Genomic DNA, 20,963 nt, shown 5'->3' with positions numbered 1-20,963 from the left:
ACCAGGGTGGCTCTCCCGATACCTGCGCAAGCGCATTGCACACGTTCTGGATGAGACATTCGAAGAGATTACCGAGGCCGATTACTGCGATGTGATAAACCACATCAATGCACTATTGTGCATCTAGGCATGCCTGCCTAACCCTCCTCTCCCAAAGAGCCTGCACCGAAAAAATTCCTTCCTGAAAAAAAAAAACTGCTTACCGGGAACCTGCTCTTCTGTTTGTCCTCCACCAAGTATCAGCCGCTGCGACTGGCTACCTTCCTCCTGGCTCCAGAAGAGCTCCTGGCTGCATGGTTCCAGGGATTCTGGGATGTCTCCATCTGGCCCACCATCATCACTCCCGTTTTCCTCCTCCTTCCCTGCTCCACACCGGCTCTTAAGTGTCCATGCTGGTGCTCGGAGTGGAGATGGGGTTAACCCCAAGTATCGCATCCAGCTCTTTGTAGAATCGGCAGGTCACGGGGGGAGCACCCGAGTGGCTGTTTGCGTCACGGGCTTTGCGGTAGGCACTCTGCAGCTCCTTCACTTTAATCCTGCACTGCAGGGCGTCCAGGTCATGGCCCCTTTCCATCATGTCCTTAGATACCTTCCTGAAGGTATCGTAATTCCTACGGCTGGAGCGCAGCTGGGACTGGACAGCTTCCTGCCCCCAAACACTGATGACGTCTAGCAACTCGCCATTGCTCCATGCTGGGGCTCGCTTGGCACGTGGAGGCATGGTCACCTGGAAAGATTCGCTGATAGCACTCCACACCAGGCGGGGCTGAGCAAACAGGAAGGGAATTTTTAAAATTCCCGGGGAATGTAAAGGGTCGGTCACATGGTTGGTTACCTGAGGCCAGGGCAGTAGAGTTTGAACTGATGACCAGAGTGGCTAGAACAGGCATTGTGGGATACTGCCGAATAATTCTGGAGGCCATTCACAGCGCATTGGGCGGCCACACTGGTGCCACAGCAGCAGCACTGCACTCACTATTCCTCTCGGAGAGGTGGAGTACATGCAGTGCTGCAACCAAGGAGATACAGCACTGCAAATGCCTTGCCAGTGTGGCCGGGGAGTGAGTTACAGCGCTGGGGGAGTCTTTACAGCGCTGCAACTCGCAAGTGTAGCCAAGGCCTGAGTCTAGGTATGGCAGTTAGGGATTGGATTTGTCGGGGGGAGCGGGTCCTGAACATCTTGTGGCGCATGGAAGACTGTGGAGGGACCTGTTTGGGGGTGTCAGAGAAGAGGATTGCAGAGACACCTTGGAGGGCGGAAAGGAGTGCGGGGGGGTGTAATCTGTGAGAGGCATGGATGAAAGATCTCTGCAGCTGGTCACGGGGAGCTGCTCACTGTGGACTACGCACGAAGCATCGGCCGCTCTTACCCCTGCTCAGTGAGCTGTGGCATGTCCCAGTCTGACCCCCAAGGCCAGGGCGCCCCCAATGCACGCGCCTCGCCTCAGCACGCGCCAAGCCCTGCGGGAACTACAAGGAGCCCCGAGCGCAGCACGCGGAACCCCTCCCACCCCGCCCCGAGAGTCCCTCTTCTGCGCATGCGCTATCTTCACAGCGCAGGCCCCCGTCGCCCTCCCAACTCACAGGTGAGTGCACCGAACGCTTCCAGGAAGAGGAGTGTCCCACTTCGCCGCGCTGCATCTTGGGAGTTGTCGTCCATCCGCGGTCTTCCAGCAAGGGCATATGCTGGTGGGAAAACTACATTCCCCATAATCCTGTGCGTGGCTCCGCTCTTTCCACTGTCTGGGGTGCTCGAACTGGCCCCAGGTCCGGCTGGGAGGCTCCGAAGTTTGTAGCGGGGACGGGCCCGCTCCTCCCCCCCTTGTGCCCGGAAGAGAGGAGCTGCTGCAAGGAGAGGAGGCTGCAGCTGTTGCTGCAACGTGACGCTTTGCATCCCTTCCCTGCTCCTCTGCTCGCCCCGGGCTAGCGGGGGCGGAGCTGGCTTAGCCCTGCACCTCGCTCACAGGTTATGCTAAAGGAAAGTGGGGGGTCAGCAGCCTCCTCCTTTCCCCCCAGCCAGGGTGACCAGACGTCTCCATATTAGGGACTTTGTTTTATGTACAGTTCGCAGCTATCATCACCACCCCCGAAAAGTGTCCTGATTTTTCACACTTGCTGTCTGGTCGCCCTACCCCCAATGTGCCTATTTATGGTAGCTGAATTTGTGGGCTGAGGTGCAGCCTCCTTCCGCCTCCACCCTTTCCCAGGGCTGGCATTACATAAGCTAATCCACACGCAGCATCTTGTAGGGAGGACAGCTCCTGGGCATGGGTATCTGGGCTCGAGTGAGTGTCTTGGGCACCCTGGCTTTCTGTGTGCACCAGAAGAGGGTAGCCCTGGCTGAGCTGAGAAGGGACAAAACTCAGTACAGCGGCGATCGCCATCAGCTGGAGCTGAAGTTGGTCCAGGTCATATTTCGGCATGGAGCGCGCACTCCTTTAAGACCTATCCCGAAACCAGAGCAGGTGAGAAGGGGCTACTGGAAACTCCGAATGTAAGGACAGCGTGGCTGATCTGAGGAGCAGAGGAAGCTGCTGTCCCTGTATCTTGGGGGAGGGGGGAGAGTATCTGCAGTGACAGGGTGTGCTAGGGTGACCAGATGTCCCGATTTTATAGGGACAGTCCCGATTTTTGGGTCTTTTTCTTATATAGGCTCCTATTACCCCCCACCCCCGTCCCGATTTTTCACATTTGCTGTCTGGTCACCCTAGGGTGTGCACTAGAGCAGTGGAACAGAACAGTGAAGTGTATTGTTGTTTTTAAAAGTTTGACTTCAAGTAAAATCTGAATCTATCTAATTTTTGTTCCTAAACTGTAGTGTCTACTGGCAAGTAGATAAGTACTACTGTGCTAAAGTGTGAATTCTGACTCTTCCTGGTACAGCTGATTCACAGTCCTAGACTCAGCTCTGAACTCCCAGTTTTTGTGCCATATTTATAAACAAGTATAGCTGACGATTCTACAATAGTAAAATCTAGATCCTGACAGATCAAGTAGAGTGGCAACATTTCAGATCTAGCATTTGGATCCTTCTGGACCTAACTCTATATTGGTTTCCACATTTTACCATTTAATAATACCACTTCTCTTTTATTACTAGATTTTAAAGTAGGTAGTAGTTTTACAAAGGAGGTATCATTATCCCCATTTAACAGATGGAGGAAACTGAGGCACAAGGGGACATAACTTACCTAAGGTCTCCCTGCAGCAGAATTAGGACTAGAAATCAGTTCCCCTAAGCCCCAGTCTATTAGGCTATGTTGGCTCCTTACAAACAACACTTATATTCAGTGCCCTGGCACTAGAAAAGTCTGATTCCCAGTGCATTCTGGTGCAATAAAGCTTGGGGGGAGAGGAAGGAAATCCACTGCTGAATCCACTTAATTTTTATTTTTCTCCCCCAACTCAAAATCATTTACTATGTATAATGACAGCTAGTGTTAAAAATAAAATGCTTACTGTCTGTTACAGCTGTCCCCCTACTGCATTCCTTTTCCCCCTCTCCTTTCTGTTTGTCCTGTGTGGCTGCCCCTCCCGGCCATTGTGCTAACTAAAGTCACAGCCCTATTCATAGGAATGGCTTGTACAGCCTAACTGGAGCCATTGCTCTGCCTAGGGAGGGGGCTTCTTGCTTCTTTGTTTGGTTTAATTAAAAATAATAAAATAAATAAATAATGGTGGTATCCCATCTCCTAGAACTGGAAGAGACCTTGAAAGGTCATTGAGTCCAGCCCCCTGCCTTCACTAGTAGGACCAAGTATTGATTTTGCCCCAGATCCCCAAGTGGCCCCCTCGAGGATTGAACTCACAACCCTGGGTTTAGCAGGCCAATGTTCAAACCACTGAGCTATCCCTCCCACCATGGTTCCTTTGTTCAGACCCGGGCTCGGTGTGGGGGGGCGCTGCCCAGAAATGCAAGACCTGAAGTGGCCAACTAATTAAGCATATGAGTCATACCTGTGGCTCAGAACATGCCCAGGCATGCCTATGCTTCCCTGCAGCCTTTCCCTGCCTTCTCTCCTCCCCTGTATCAAGAGGAGCCAATCAAAAGTACTGGTGGGAAACTGCCTGAGTTTGCCTTTAAAGCCGGACATTTTCTGATCAGACCCCCGGAGAAGGTCCTTGCTTTGCCACCTGGTCTGATCAGCTATGGGTCTTTGGGGGGGGGGCCCTCTCCCCGCTCTCGTTTGTTTTTGAGCGTACCCTTGTTTTTAAACTCCCCTCCCACGAACAACAAATTTGTTCCTGGAGATCTCCTGATTATTGTAAGTGAATTGAGTCCTCTCTCCATCCTCCGATGCTACTGCCGTTCCTGTCTCTGTGCTTGCTGCTGTCCTGTGGATTGGTAAGAACTCCCTCTTGCAAACTTCCCCTGTCCTAGCTGCTGGCCTTCTTTCCCCAGCAAACAGACCCAAGCTAGCTCCTTGGTCTGTATCTGTAATCTATTTCTTGCTCCGCAGCGCCTTTGCTGCTGGAAATAAGCCTGTGCCGCTGCTAGGCTGTGCCTTCCTGGACTTTATCCTGGGCTGCCGGCTTGCAGTCACCTCACTGCTGCAGCCACCACTAGTTAATCCCCCCCCCCCCGGGTCTGTACCCTGGGCACACACCACTCTGCCCTCTGGAACTGCTCCCCCTCCCAATCAAAGAAGCGGCATAGTGTAAGGTGCACCTATTAGAATCAGGTTCTTAGTCTAGATAAGTTGTAATTTCATTTTGCATAGCTGTGGTTAAGTTAGGTTTAAAGAATTGTTTGTATTGCGCTCTGTAAGTTAGGTTTAAAAAAAATTGTTGCATTGTGTTCTGTTATTTGCTAATTTGTGTAGTCTTGGTTAAGTTAGATCATAGATAAGATTTTACTGTGTTCTGTATAATTGTGGTTAAGTCTTTCTTCCCGCTGCCCTAACCTCCCCCCTCCCCCGAGCTTGCCCGAGCTCCCCAGTCACTCGTTTTGCAGTCTCTCTGCTGTTTAAACTTGCAGCCTGTCTGCTCTCTGTGTCTCCCTGAGTTTAAATCTCCCTCCGCAGCACCTCTGCCTTTGGTCTCTGCTCCACCATGTGCTCCTCTTCTCCCATCCCCCAACCTCACTCCTCTACCATTGCCTTTCTCTCTCTCTTTTTTAATCCCTTCCCCCATGTGCTCACCCTGCTCCTGCTGCTGCCAAACCTCAATTGTATTACTGAAGTCTAGCATAAAACCCCATTGGTTACCCTTTTTCTCTCTAACACACCTCACCTTTTACATTTACACCACTGTGACATATTTTTACCTAGAGTTGGGGTAATTGTTGGTTATTTAACCCATTTTACCGATAACTGTTAGTTGGTTATATGCTGCTGTGACACACCCTTTACATAGAAACTATTAGCTACCTGTTACATTTATACTTCAGTGTTAATTGGTTACCACTGTATTGGACCCCACTATTGAAACCCCACCCCAATTGTCTACCTTAACAAACCCCGTACCCCTCACTATTGAATTTTCCTTGTTTTTGCATTTTCTTAATAAAGTTTATTTTGCACCCCACCCGTGCAGTAGTTGTCCCCCAAGATCCCCTACCTGCTGGCAGGGTCACTTACCAGTACACCATTCTCCCCTACCTTTGTGTGCTTTACACTTATTTATGAGGAGAAGAGCAGTTATCCTTCAGGGAAGTGGCAGTGTAGTTTAGCAGGAGGAGAGGAGATGGTGAACAGGATGGGTTTGACAAAGTGAAGACATGGCACCCCTTTGTCTCAGGGAGCCTGGTGGTTCTGGCATCCAACACTGGGAAATGATGCTGCCCTGTGATGGGGCTTCTGGCCTAGACTCCGGGGGTTTTTGTTTTGGGCGTCTCATTAAATCGTTCCTAAAGCCTAAACACTCCAAAAGACCAAAGTGCCTTTGAAGGGTAACGTGTCTTTTTGAAAGGTTGGCCTGCCCTTTGGTCATTGTGCTGAGAACACCTACAATTCCTAGGTAAAGGCTTTGGACCTAAGAATCTAATGACACTGAGCCTCCCAAACATAATCAGTGCCCTGTTTCAGAGACATTTGTACTTGTAGGGATTTAGACTCGGTGCATCTTCCAACTCCTGGATGTGGTATCTGGATCCTATCAGAACCTGTCCATTTTTGCCCCTGAATCTTAGATTTTTACCGTCTATGTAGACAATAAATGCAGCTGGTAAGGTGGAAGAAGAGGGAGCATCTTGTCTAGTGTTGGTCAGATCATATTTGATGTTAGTGTGTTCAGTGCAACTGTGCATATGAGTGTTTGGTTCCAACTGTGACCTAGATTGCTATCAAATTTGTGGCTTTGGTAGATACATTAGCCAGGGATGGTGTAATGGCTGTCTTTAAAACGGGGATGAGAGAGATCGCTGATTCAAATTGACTTGTACACAAATCCAAGCAGGATAAAGGGAGTCAGAATTGTTAGGATACCATTTTGGAAAAAATAGCAATATTGGATAAAATAGTAATTAATTAAAGTTAGATGCAGTTAACAATACCATAAAGCCTTGCTCATTTGGCGTGACAACAGGGAGTCCCATTACCAAGTGCTGATTTTTTTTAATTAGCAAGTGAACAGAATAACAAAGCTATTTCATTATAGTGTTCTCTATTCATTTATTGTGTCAGCTGTAGTTTAATTTTAATTATTTATACAATATGGCGTAGTAGTAAACATACTCTAATAATGTGCAAAAGTAATGAAGTCTTGGCAATATGAAACCTCGCTACAGGAGTCTGCTGTGAAATCTTTGCTGAGAAGAGGGTTCACACCATTTATTTAAATATGGGAATTAGGAAGTTGCAGTTTAGCAAGGTTCTAATGTATTAATTTAAAACGTAGTTAATATTGAGTGCACAGACATGTTCTATTGACATCAGTGTGGGTGCATAGCTGAGGGCAGAACTGGATCTTCTGTTACTGTATAAGTACACATAATTATGATAACTAGTTTAACTACAGGGAAATTTATAAATTCACTTTTGTGTACTGAGAAGCTGCTGATGTCCTATCCCTTAGCCACACTTACTATCTGATATAAAATAGAGTTTGGCATTGGAGACTTTCAAAAAGATGTCTGTCACACTTTAACTCAAATAGCGTCATGTGCAGAGATCCATTTTTTTTTTTTTTTTTTTTTTTTTAAATGGAGATATCCCATCTCCTAGAACTGGAAGGGACCTTGAAAAGTCATCAAGTCCAGCCCCCTGCCTTCACTAGCAGGACTAAGTACTGATTTTGCCCCAGATCCCTAAGTGGCCTCCTCAAGGATTGAACTCACAACCCCAGGTTTAGCAGGCCAATACTCAAACCACTGAGCTATCCCTCCCCCCTATAATGTCACATTTTCTCCAAACATATGTAACTACACATTGTTACTGTAGAAGATGCATATCTGTTTAAGTGCACAAAGCCACTTTAAATTACAGTATCAGGGGGTAGCCGTGTTAGTCTGTATCTACAAAAACAACAAGGAGTCTGGTGGCACTTTAAAGACTAACAGCTTTATTTGGGCATAAGCTTTCGTGGGTAAAAACCTCACTTCTTCGGATTTAAATTACAGTGTTTGCCAAATACCAGCTAGATCCAATTTTTTGCTGCCCTTTTGAACCAAGATCTATCAGGGTCCATGCCTTCTTTGTACTGGTACAATGGGTATTGGCTTCGGTTTTCTATTGTAGGGGGTACAAATTTAGGGCTTGAAATAAAAAATGGCTAGATCTAGGGTAACGACTTGGGTTTTTTAGGCCATTTTTGTCTACATGCATCTGGTTTTTCAGGAGCGTTGTCACTAGAGTGTACCTTTAAATAGGGTAACCAGTATAAGACACTGGGATTTGGGAACAAAAATTAGCTAGATCCAGCTTTTACCTACTGAATTGCTGGCTGTTGCGCTGAATACAATAGAGGGAATGTAATGTTTGTAAGAAATCTGGCTGGGGGAGCCTACAGATTCAAAAGTACAAGCTCCCCCTCTGGAGTCCTATCCATTAGTTGCCAGTACAACAACAGCCTGCCACTGAAGTGGCAAAACCGTTTCTACTTGCCGCTTTAACCAAGTGCTCGACTCCCAGTACTCAGACACAGAGAGCTGTTTCAGGGCAATGAGCACTTGCTATGCAGGCTGCTCCAGTAAGCAGGCACTACACTGCCCCACTTACCTGAGCATCATTGTGACTGACCCAGCTTTTCAGGGCTCTTGAATCTGAGAGGATTAGCTCTACAATTTAGCTCAAGGAGAAATTCAGTGTGCTGTTAGTAGCAGGTGTGATCGCCTGTTATTTCTTCAGCCGTTAGAGGGGTATGGCGGTCTCAGTGCTGGAGGTTCTCAGGAGCAATAGAGAGGTCATGTTGCATGTCTCAATAATGGAGGGTCTCAGACGTCCTAGCACTGTATGTTCCAAGATGCTGTGTTATATAACGGGAGACAATGGAGTCATGTACTATATATTACTTGACGCTGTCTCATTATCACAGAGGCAGCACAGTGTATTCCCCCATGCCTTGGTGTAGCCCAGAGTAGTTCTGATGTGATTGGAAGATGATTATTTTCTAATGAAACATTTCTCTCATGTTTTTTGCATCAGGTGGAGTGGCATCCAACTCTGTTAGAAGTCCCTGCTCAAACCCAGTTTGATTACACAGTAACTGACCTCTCTGGTGGGCCAAAACCTCACTCCCCTTATGAAGATCAATACAAAAAGACCACACTGAAGGTGAGAGACTCTTTCCCCTTGATCAGGTTCCCCTTGCGAGACTCGTATCTTTCCATGCACTGAATGTGACTGCTGTTTGTCTCCCCAGGGTGGTGTCGTTGCTGGGCAGCTGACAGCAGTGGGGATGCAGCAGATGTTTGAACTGGGGGAAAGGCTGAGGAGAAGCTATGTGGAGAAGATCAACTTTCTATCTCCGGTGTTCAAACCTTCCGAGGTCTTGTGAGTTTCTGAAAATTCCTGCATGCGTCCCCCTGCAGCCCTCACTCTTACTTCTTGGATGAAGGCTCCCTGACTGACATGCTCCTCCCCCAGTGTCTCTCACTGCAGGCCTCTGACTCCTCCCACATAGCCAGTACAACTTGGTACCAGGAGTCACTAGTGCATGGGTTCTCAAATGGGGGAGGGGGAGGTCACGAGCTGTCAGCCTCTACCCCCAAACCCTGCTTCACATCCAGTATTTATAATAGTGGTAAATATTAAAAAAAAATGTTTTTAATTTAGGGTGTGTGTGTATGTGCACTCAGAGGCTTGCTGTGTGAAAGGGGTCACCAATTCAAAAATTTGAGACACTAGTGCCTTCGATGTCCGAGTTGCCATTTCAGTGATGCTAATATTGACAGTGAGTATCTGGAGCTGCTGATTTGTGGGGAGATCAAGGTCCCATGTCCAACAGATTGTTCTTGGATGTGGCCTTGTTTACAGGAGGAAGACCGTGTCACTCTGTTTCACAAGCTGCCTTCTCTCTTTCAGCGTCCGTTCCACTAATATTGTTCGCAATCTGGAGTCCACACGGTGTCTGCTGGCTGGGCTGTTCCAACAGCATAAAGAAGGTATGGGGGGGGTCGTTTCTGACTGTGCTTCCGCCCCAATCTACCTTAGGTACACTCTCCTCTCTCACATCCCAACTGCTCTGGTCCCCAGATTGCTGTCTCCCCACCACCCTTCTGTTGCTTTTCCTCCCCCACCCTCCCATCTAGGATCTCCTGCCTAGTGCATGAGTTGTCAGTTTGCCTTTTGCTCTGTCTCTTCCTTGGCTTCATCTTGATGCCCATCCTTGATCCCTTGCCCCTGCAAGCTCAGCTTGACTGAGTAGGGCAGCATTTACCAGTGTCAGAAACAGGCAATGAGAAATGAAGAGTAGGCCACAATACATAGTCAGGTCTGAAATGTCTCTTGAGAGAACCTGGAGCATGCTGCCCATAAGAGTCCTGAGCCCCTGTTAAAAGTCTGACCATCCAGAAACACCTTCACCTGCACCCTGAAGCTCACCAATGTAAGACTAATGTTACAGGGAGCAGGCCCTAGAAATATGACTGTCTTGAGAGCATCTCATTTGCTCTTGGTCCCTGGGCTTGAATGTCTTGGCAGCAGCAAAGTGACCTACCAGATCATAACACTCTTGATGGGTTACAGGGAGGGATATATTTTGTGGCACACAAAACTCAGCAGTGGGAAATGCCCCCCCCCCCCGGCTCAGTTAAGATTCCTACAGCAATAAACTCTTTAGGGCAGAGATTGCCATTTATGAAATGTATGCCCAAAGCCGTGCACAATGAGGCTCCAATCTGAATGGTCGCTAGATGGTACCACAATGTAAATATTGATTAACAAAAAGAGAATTGGCAGAGCCTTGGAAGGACATGAAAACAAAAGTGAGACCTTGTACAAGGAAACTGACTTTAAGGGGAGACGGTCTTGCACAAAGGCCCAGTGCTGTATTCCTGTATTGGTGAAAGCAGATCTAGTATAAGGCAACCCCAGCTGTGCTAGGGATAACAGAAGCCTCCTCTTATCCCTTCCACAGGACCCATTACTATTGTCACTGATGAAGCAAGCACTGAAATCCTCTACCCCAATTACCAGAACTGCCAGCGCCTGAAGCATTTGAGCAGGTAATCCCCAGTCACATCTCTTCTTCTGAGGTCCCTATCATGGCACATCACTGCTAATAACTGAAAGCACCATGTTTTCCTCATTCACTGAATTCTTCCTCTTGCAATGGCTGTACTCCTGGTCTCAGGGGAAATACTTTATGCAACTGCACAATGTGGGAAAAAATATTTAATAGATCTTGAAAGATTAGTTTAATCTAATCACTACAAACACTTCTGCACCAATCATACTTGTATGGTTATAGCACAAGCATCACTACACGGCAGAGTTAAGGTTGCTTGGGAGCCTTAACTCGGCAGTTCCATTCTTTAATGTGTTTGGATTTATTTTAAATTTAACCTTAACTCTGAATGTCCAGGGTGTGTAGTGTTTTGTTTTGGGATCATTACAACATCTGTGTAATATTTATACCCTTAACTGATTGGAGTTAAGGCTGAGCACCTGTAACAGTTTTTATCTGAGAATTTAAAATATTTCTTATAAAAATCTACATGAAAAGAACATTAAGTTTGCAAAATCAGGCACTCAAGTTAATAAATGCCAGATTTAAGGTTGCCAGTGCTATCTAACGCTGTCCCCTTTGCACATATGTACTGCGCTTGTCTTGGATTACATGACACACTTTTGTCCACATCCTAGTAGAGACTCTCAGAATTCTCTCACACAAAGAGGCAACCTTAATTTTGGTGTATGAAAACTGAATGCTTGGCTTTGCAACGTAGGGTGTATTTTGATGGGGTAAGCAGTGGACAGGCAAGCTGGCTGACTGCTGCAGGCATCTCAGTGAGGACTGAGAACACGCACACTGCAGCTAGGACATTCACACCACTAAGGAGCAAGCACTGAACAATTGCATATGTGTAAAATTTTTGGGAGGATTGCCAAATAGGGATGGGTTTGTGAGGGGTTAGAACTGTTAAAAAGAAAAAAGTCTGTTTCTTTCAACATTGATAAAGCTGTTTTTCCCCCAATTTAATTCTGGGAAAAGGCTGAAGAGTTTTTGCTGAAACACCCCCCTCCCCATTCAGACTGAGGCAAAGATCCAGCATGGACATTTACAGCCCAATTGGGTGAAGTTTGGCAAAGTTTAAAAAGAATTGAAAAGAGGGGCTAAAGGCCAAGTTAACTAATGGCATCACTCTGCATTGCCCCTATAACAAATACAACAACTGTAGGCATCAGTCCAGGGTTTTTTCACTGCTCATTCTTTTTGAGGCAAGCTTGGCAAAGTAGTGCTCCCTGGTGGTACAGGTGGGCTGAGTTCCACTGACACCGACTATTAATTGCTATGTAATCATTGCTGAGAGTGTCCTTTTCTTTGGAAATGCTTGTGTCTCATTTAGATTTCCTCCTTGGAATTAACATCTCCTGCCCAGGTTAGAGTCCTAATGACAAATCTAAAATCTTGGCATCAGCTCAGACAGAGAATCTGTCACTTCTAGTGTCAGCATTCCAAAGGCTGGGACACCATCCAGCACTGAACGGTTTCCATTCTCTTCCCTCGCACTCCTGGAAGACAGCCCTACCCAACGAGCAGGGAGGTTCTCTTGCGGCTATCTTGTTGCTCTTGCCAGCGTGCCTGAGGATCTAAAAAGCCTCCTCTTTCTTGACAGGGGTAAAATGGAAAGTGTCTTGTTGCAGCCAGGCATCTCTGATGATCTGAAAATGATTCGAGAGGAGATGGGGATTGACAGTGATAAGTCTGTGGATTTTTTTCTTCTACTCGACAACATCTTTGCTGAGCTGGTGAGGTGGGACATAATTGCAGCAATGTCAGGCCCCTATCCTGCAAGCTGATCCACAGAGGTAGACCCCTGCGCATGTGCAGAGCCCCCTAAAGTCAGTGGCATTCCAGAGGCATCTGCCCGTGCAGCCCAGTTGGCTGGATGCGACTCTTCGAAAGTAGCAGCCTGAGGAAGATTGTCTTAATATAAAGCAAGGTTCAAAGCACCCTCTTCTCTAACCAACAAGAGTTGGCGGCATGCAGTTTATATAATAAACATTTATTTAAATGGCAAGTTCTCGTCCACCCCTGACATAAATTATTCAAGAAACATTTTTCTTCCTTCACTCAGCTTACAAATCTCAGTAAATAATTCAAATATTGAGCTATATATTTGCAAAGTTTTTTCCTACTATTATTTACCTAGCTCTGATCAGCATGCCAAGAACTGGGCCTACAGGCAGGCGGCATTTCCACCTGGCTCCTACCACAGTACACATGATCCAAATTTACTGCCTTCCTGAGGTTTGCCTTTATTGTTAACTGACACAAACTTTGACCTGTCCTTCCTCTTGAGTTTGGCTGGTTCCAGGGCTTTTTCTTGCAGGATTCTGTCTTTGCTCAAATTTCTCTGTCTCAAAGAGAGAGGTTCAAAATCCTTTTTATATCCCTATTCTACATTGGAACTAATAGGATTCAGCTGGTCTGGCCGTCAGGAGAATAGCTCTGTATCTCCATCATAGGTGTTAAGAGCATGTTTAGTGCTCTTTATGTGCATGAAAGCTTAAGGGGAAATATATAAACCTTGCCGTTGGTATAAGGGCCAGCTCCTTATATTAAACGTGCCCCTCCCCCCCCCCAAAAAAAAAAAAACCTGCAACACCCATCACAAGTTAGTTTCCTACAGTAAGTGCAGACCTGTGGAGTGTGCATATTGTGAAACTTATCCCATGAACACCTGTATGTAGGTGTGAGTGTGTATGTGTCATCGGTACCTGCTTTTGGGTGGCTGCATGCTGGCTCTTATGCTCCACATGTTCTTTCAGGTACATGACTTGCCCAGCTGCCCCGTGCTGAAGAACTTCCTGAAAACGATTGAGCGTCGATCCATCGACTCAATGATTTACATCCTGGAACATAATTCAAGGTGATGTCTCTCATCTCCAGCCCCCGGCCTGAAGGACAGTTCTGCACTTCACTAGGTTGAAGGGGGAAGCGGGGAGACTGGGGCTGGATGAGCAAAGAATCCCTTTTGCAGGATGTCATTCCAGACTCGTGGAATCTGATTTCCACCAGGCAGAGAATTATCCCAGTGGTGCATCACCTGTCACGCACAGCAGGGCTGCAAAGAGAGTGGTTGATACTAGTGGGAAGAGCACCTTCTAGGCCTGCAGCACATGACTTGCAGAACAAATCAGCTGATATGCACAGCTGAGCAACTGTTTCACAATTGTTCGTAAAAGGTGATAGGAGGCTAACTTATTGCCAAAGGAAACAATATTGTTTCCTTTAAAAAAAAAAAAACAAAAAAAAACAGCCCCCAGCTGCAATGCCCAGCAGATCTTCTCTGGTGATGGGAAGAACAGGAGTACTTGTGGCACCTTAGAGACTATGAACACTTTCCCTTTTATTAGGGCTGTGGTTCTCAACATGTTGGCCCTGCATTAAAACAAAAATGTTTCAGGGATTCTCCCGTTCCTTCAAGCCATACAGAAGTGGAGGGTATAGTCATGACACCAGTACAGGTCACAACCCCTAGGTTGTGCGTATCCATATATCAGAGCAAACAAAACGTGGAAGTGAAATAAGGGACAGATCAAGCGTTCTCCAACTTTTTCTTTTGTGTGGACCACAGTTTTTTGTTCAGGCTAATTTCCAATTCCATCTGTTCTAGAGAGGTTCTCCAGATGTGTGTTGGTCCTCTTCTCTATGCAGTACATGAGAATATAATGAAAGCAATGGATCCATCATCTCCTGCTACGGAGGCCAGGTACAGGACAATATAACTGTCTGTCTCTCTAGCTACCAGCAGTGACTGGCTGCACATGTAAAGAGCCAATTCACATAGACATTGAGTGTGTATGAGTAAAGGAACAGCTGTGTATGTAACTATTATCTGAGTTTTAAAAGCTAATCCATCATTAGCAAAGGCATGTGGGTGGTAGCTAGATATCCAGAGAAATAAATGCAAAATCTCTTCCCCTCCCCCAGAAAGCTCATTCTCTATGCTGCTCATGACGTTACCCTCATCCCTCTGTTGATGGCACTGGGGATCTTTGATCACAAGTGGCCACCCTATGCCGCAGATGTGACAGTGGAACTGTATCAGCATCAGCAATCCAAAGAATGGTTTGTACATCTGTCTTACCATGGAGAGGTAAGGACTCAGTGGTGGCTCTGCTATGCAGTTGGCTAGATAGAGGTCTTGCAGCAGATTTCCAGCACACTAAATTATGGAATGAGACATATTTTGATTGCACTGTTAGAGGGAACATGATAAAATACTCAGCCACAAGATGGGTAGGCAGGAGCCTAATTATCTTTCTGGCCTGGCCACTGATTCAGTGGGACCTTTTGGCAAAGTTCTTTAACCTCTGCCTCAACTTCACCTGTTTGACATCATACAAAAGGGGTTTTGGCAACATAAGAATTTGTTATTTATTAAATGAGTGTGAACTTGATTGTCCCCCTACAGGAACAATTGGTGAGAGGATGCAGAGCAGGTCTCTGCCCGCTGGAGGAATTTCTAAATGCTCTATCACACTATGCTGTAAGTCCAGAGGAGTACAGCATCCTTTGCTCGCAGATGGACAAGTAATTCATAAGTAGAATTTAAATAAAACTCAGTTTCCTGCCTACAACCTTTGGTGTTTGAATTCTTTCCTCCCTCTCTTCATCCAACAAGTCACTCTGAAGGTGACTAGACTCGTTCATGCCAGATGCAGGATTCTGCTGGTCTGGTATGCACTGCTGCTAACTCGTGCATTTGCAGCAAGGAGGTAGTGTGTGTAATACAGAATAACTCAACCTCACATCTGGGTAGTGCATCTGCCAGTATGAACTAATGTCTGAATACATAGGCAGTTGGAGATTGTCTCTCACTATGAAGGTGGCTGAAGATAGCTAAGGAGGACGGAAGGTTTGGCCTGACCTGCTGCTGTGGACATGAAGGGGGAGCAATTTTTTCCCTTCTAATAGCAAAATGCTGGAGTATGTCAGATAATCTGCAGCCTGCTTCTAGAGATGACACTCTCCATGGTGCCTCCATTGGTGTTTATGTTGAAAGCAATATAGATTGTTGCCTCTTTTCCTTATGCTCACCATGATAGCCATGCTCTGCACAGAAGCTATCTTCCCTTCCTTATCTCACCTTAGTACAAACATGCTGCTTGGGACTTATGTACTCTAGTCCATTGATAGTTTATACAGTCCATGCAGACCTGTCCCATTTCCAAGGCAGTAAAGACACTGCTGAAACCCCTTCCTACCATCACACTACATATGGAAGTTTGCTTTGCGCATACAACTACACCAAGCCAAGATTAAGTATGGGAACGTACACACAACGAACTCCTAGGTGAATTTGACTTCTGAATTTGACAGGGAAGTTTAGTGAACTACTCTAGCCTATGTTTGCAGCTGGGAAGGATCATGGCAGCTTGTACTCGTGAGAGCACTCTAGGAATACACCAGTTACTGTAACAGTGCTGCGGATTTAAGTGGCAACACTCTTCCTCTCTGACCTCACTACCCTAGGAGAGTAGTAAGGAGCACTGCATTACCAGAGATGCCATGTTTTAGTATGTAAAACTCAGGCCCTTCATCATTTATAGCCATTAAGGCTCCCATGGTTGTTATGCAATAGCCTTCCTATCCTAGCACATCTGGTTATTTACATGCAGTTTTCCTAGACAGCCCATACAGTGTCACTGTGTAATATCCCTTCCCACCTGAAGAGAAGCACTAAATATTGTAGTGCTGCTGTAATTAATTGCTGGATACATGACTGGAGGTACTAGGGTAATTCCTGTCTGAGAAACATGGGCTTGACTTTCCTTTGATATGTCATTAAACTGCCCCCACCAACCACTATTTATGTTGACAAATGCACAATGGGAGGAATGATTTGAATACATGTATACATCACCAAGTTCTAAACTAACTGCAATCAGTAGCAAAGAAAACAAACAAAATATTAGAAATGTTTAGGCTGTCAAATGATTAGAAAGCATGATTAATTGCAAAATTTAAAAAGTCATGATCAGAGTTTTAATTGCACTGTTAATAATAGCATACCATTTATTTAAATATTTTTGGGTGTTCCTTATTTCTGGGCTGCTGCTGCAGCTCGTGGTGCCTGGCACTCAACCTGCAGCTCAAGGCAGACTCTGTGCTGTCACACCTGGGCTGCATCTTGCTACAGCCCTCTGGCCAGTCCTGGCTCACCGGGGCACCAGATGCATGCAGCACTGCCCCCCTGTGCATGGCACTTTGGTCAGTGCCCCCCCACATCCATCCTTAAGACTGGCCTTGTCTCCCAGCCACCAAGCCCCATCTCAGAGTTATGCAATTAGCATGCATCAAAAAAAAAAATGCTTTAATTTACTTTGAGTTAATCACATGTTAACAGCAATTAATTGACAGCCTTAGTAATATTCTATCAAACTCCTTTTACCTCCTGAACATATCATAAGACAATGGTACACCCTCAGCTGGAACACCATGTTCAGCTCTGGGCACACCAGCTCAAGAATGACAGTGCAGAATGTGTTCCAAGAAGAGCAATGGAAGTGATTACAGGGATAAGGATGAATTATTTATGTGTAGACAGAAGTGATGTGGACTGTCTGGAAAGGAGACATTATAGAAGTCTATGCAATAACTAAAGATATACAGAAGGTAAAATATAAGCTTGTTTATCCGCATCATATAAGAACAAGATGCCATCTAGTGAAATTGAACAACAAGTTCTGTGGAACTCATTGGCACAAGATACTCCCAAGAACACAGGCAGATTTTGAAGGACTATACAGCTAATGAAAAGAACTGCTTACTCTAGGTAGGATAAAATACATTTTAGAAAAAGAGTATAAGACCCTCATGCTTCAGCTCATAAACCAATCTCTAGCTGATTGATTGGGAAGAAACTTCCCCTCTCAACAGGTTATTCCATAATGTTATGTATGGCGTTTCTGGCACTAGCCACTGTCAGACAAGATACTGGAGTAAATGGACTACATGTCTAATTCAGTATGACAACTCTAATATAAGCACAAGATTGCCATGGAAGGGTGGTAGTGGTGTGATGAAAGAATTAAGCCAAGATCTGCTGAGGAAGCTGCCCCTGTCTCTTGCTCATTGTCCATGACTAGCAGTAATATTCTTCTGCACAACACTCAACCAGAAGTGATGCAGCAGAAGCATTGTGTGCTGGGGGCTTTATCCAAGACCTATATACACCTCTACCCCGATATAATGCTGTTCTCAGGAGCCAAAAAAATCATATTGCGTTGTAGGTGAAACCGTGTTATATCGCACTTGCTTTGCTCCGCCGGAGTGCGCAGCTCCCCCCCCCTGGTTTCCCCCCCCCCGCCCCCCCCCCCCCCCCCCCCCCCCCCCGGATCACTGCTTTACCATGTTATATCCGAATTCATGTTATATTGGGTCACGTTATATCAGGTTAGAGGTGTAGATATCTAATGTCTATATAATCTCTAGCAGACCTCTAGACACTATAAATAATAGTTTTGAAAGGAATTCTGATGGGAGATTAGTGTAGTTTTAAACAAAGACAGAAATACCAAAAGGAGGAAGTTAAGAGCTGTAAGTCTACAGGACTGGAGGATATTGCCAACTTCTAAAAAGCAAAAACAGGTATGAAGTAGCTGAGGTACTTTATACGAACATGGATAATATTTTTCAAGTCATCAACTCCAAAACAGGGCTTCTCTCTGCAAGAGTCAGTAAAGAGGAATCCCGCTACTTACAATTCATGCAATGTATGTTTAAGGATAGACTAGTAGAGCCAATCACTGAATCTAATATGATCAACTGAAGTTTCTAGAAAGGAAAACTAAGCCTTAATGTAATACAAGTTCATTTAGGGCATCCAGTCCATCTCCCTGTCAATGCAGCATCAGACATTTTTGTTTGTTTTTTTTAAACTAGAAGTCCCTCAAACTTAAGAAAAAACAACTATGGGGAAACATTTCTGATGTTAATTTAAAGACGATGAGCAACGAGCAGTTAAAGTAAAGAACTGGTTTTCATGCTGAGGAGTTAGTAGGGAGAAGGTCTTAGAACTTGGTGTGGAAGTTTCATTAGAGTAGCAGAAGTGGATACTGAGTTGAAGTAGAGCCTGTGGCTCCAACACAGTAAAAGTTAGTGGAGCTTTCTTTTAAGGATTAAAAAGAGACACCAGCTGTTTAAAACACAGTATATAGCACAAGGTGTTGAAGCGTCATGTCTACAATAGGCAGCTATAAAAATAACTGGAAATTATCTACATTGGCCGGCTTTGAACCTGGGAGGATCCACTGCTGAAAGCGTGGAATGAAGGGAGCAGGCCAGCAGCAGAAGTGAGAGGAGATCTTTTAAGAGTCACTGCTACGAAGCTGATGTAGCAGACCGTGGTACTTCTCTAACTGGAGTCTTGCCTTCAACTTTGTTCATCTCTCTTCAAGAAACACCAAATATTGAATAGATTTGGCAGAGGAGGACTGCATGAATTTGTGTGTGAAAACATGAGTGTGCAAAGATTACATGTGGAAAAGAATATTTACATTAGACATGATTGATGTATTCAAAACTATGAAGTGTAGTGAAAATTAATCAGCCGCACCTCTTTCTGCTGTCGGCGAACAAGCAGATTCTTGATTAAATTATTGGTGCTGGGCTTATTGACTAAATTAAATCTTTTACGCAACATATTTGCAATCTGTGGCCTACAGTGCCTTAGTAGTTCATCAGAACAGATGCTAGATTTAAGAGGTCTAGATAATTTGTCTAGGAATCAAATTTATAATTAGGAAAAGTAAGATATGTGGATGCCTAAATTCCCATCAAAGATGGAGGCTTAGGCACTGATGCCACTCAGGCAGTAACCTGTCCCAGTACCTTCTGATTCAACATAGGTTAGATCCCAAGAGCATAAGGAATGTTGTAAATCTTTCTCTGAAGCATCACTTGGGCCTGGTCCCCACTAAGCCCCCACTTCGGACTAAGGTACTTCGAATTCAGCTACGTTATTAACGTAGCTGAATTTGCGTACCTTAGTCCGAACTTACCGCGGGTCCAGACGCGGCAGGGAGACTCCCCCGTCGATGCCGCGTACTCCTCTCGCCGAACTGGAGTACCGGCGTCGACGGCGAGCACTTCCGGGATCGATTTATCGCATCTAAACCAGACGCGATAAATCGATCCCAGAACATCGATTGCCTGCCGCCAGACCCTCCGTTAAGTGTAGACGTACCCTTAGTGGGTACTACCAGAAGACAGATACTAAGCTAGCTGGTAGGATAATTTGTATGCAAGATACAGATCCTTACTTGCATAGTTCTTGAGTAGATTAGCCTGTTATATGGTCTGCAACCTGGGAAATGTACTGTCTTTTAGACCCTGATACTGAGAATTGTGTGTGTACTTTACAGATGAACTGTGTGCAATACCACAATCTACTACTTTAAACAGATTTCAAATATTTACCATGTATTTGTGATATAGAAGGGAAGTTACCATTAAGTTTCAGAAGTTCACCATCTCGGGGTTACCTTTTGGGCTTTTTTGCCGTCAGGCTGTGCAGCGATTTAAAAGGAGAGTCTGAACAGCAGAATGTTTCCTCCCATGTTACTAGAGAGAAAGAGCAGCCAAGCTTGTATGAATAAAGTCTACCTCATACTTTCAAACAAAGCAGCAGGAGGATTTGAGAATAAATTGCTGTTTTACTCTGGAGAAAGGACTATATTTTAGTATCCAGTCTCTCCTCCCCAGGCATGTTACATAAAACTTCATTGCTGAAATTCTCTCAAAAAGGTTTGAAAAAGCAGAGATGTAATTAGACAGGGATCAATGAAACAGCAGCAAGGCAACAATTTACCCAGGGTTATCTAGATAAAAAAAACCTGCTCACTGAGGATTAATCTATCACCTTTGTCATTTATTTTAATTCTTCCCCTTTACCTTAGCGTCTAATCCACAAGTCAGAGACCCTACTTCACTCCTCAGCAACCCAGTGTGACAAAGAACCATTGAGTGTTGCCCTTTGGGCAGAGTCACTTTGGCAGTGAACAGACAGACTTTGCGAACAGCGTCATACCTTCTCCCTATTGCAATAGATAGGAGATACTCGCCTTGCAGTGGATCAAGAACCGCTAACCCAGAAGGATGTCCAGAAGCAGGAGTTTTTACCAATTCTCCAGCCCTCAAAGTGTTGAAAGAGGCTGTCGATACCATCTCCAGGATTCAGGACAATGCCAAACTCAAAGAAACAATCAAGTTCAGCTCAGGCTAGGTAAAGTGAGTACAGGAGAAGTGAATTGAAAGAGGCACACAGCAGCCAATCCAGTACCTTTCATAAGATACAAAAGCTAGTCCCATCTAGCAGCTAATATGGCTGTGACCCTAATGAGGGAACAAAC

At 45.4% G+C, this 20,963-nt stretch overlaps 1 protein-coding gene across 2 annotated transcripts; it reads left to right on the top strand.

The window, feature by feature from the left end:
• The first annotated feature begins 1,695 nt into the window (after window positions 1–1,695).
• On the top strand, window positions 1,696–15,188 carry ACP6 (acid phosphatase 6, lysophosphatidic). 2 transcript variants are annotated; one of them, XM_034792065.1, is made up of 10 exons: window positions 1,696–2,465; window positions 8,583–8,711; window positions 8,800–8,930; window positions 9,462–9,541; window positions 10,516–10,603; window positions 12,218–12,350; window positions 13,374–13,474; window positions 14,222–14,317; window positions 14,539–14,704; window positions 15,023–15,188. In XM_034792065.1, exons 1-10 carry the CDS (start codon window positions 2,268–2,270, stop codon window positions 15,143–15,145), a joined length of 1,245 nt encoding a protein of 414 aa, XP_034647956.1. In that variant the 5' UTR covers window positions 1,696–2,267; the 3' UTR covers window positions 15,146–15,188. The 2 variants fall into 2 exon arrangements, with proteins under 2 accessions (XP_034647956.1, XP_034647965.1); XM_034792074.1 differs by lacking the exon at window positions 1,696–2,465 and adding an exon at window positions 4,291–4,345.
• The last annotated feature ends 5,775 nt before the right edge of the window (window positions 15,189–20,963 follow it).

The sequence above is a fragment of the Trachemys scripta genome, chromosome 1 (genome assembly GCF_013100865.1).
Source record: "Trachemys scripta elegans isolate TJP31775 chromosome 1, CAS_Tse_1.0, whole genome shotgun sequence".
NCBI classification, from domain to species: Eukaryota; Metazoa; Chordata; order Testudines; family Emydidae; genus Trachemys; species Trachemys scripta.
Note: the sequence above shows the minus strand (reverse complement) of the source record. Positions and strands in the feature narration are given on the sequence as shown.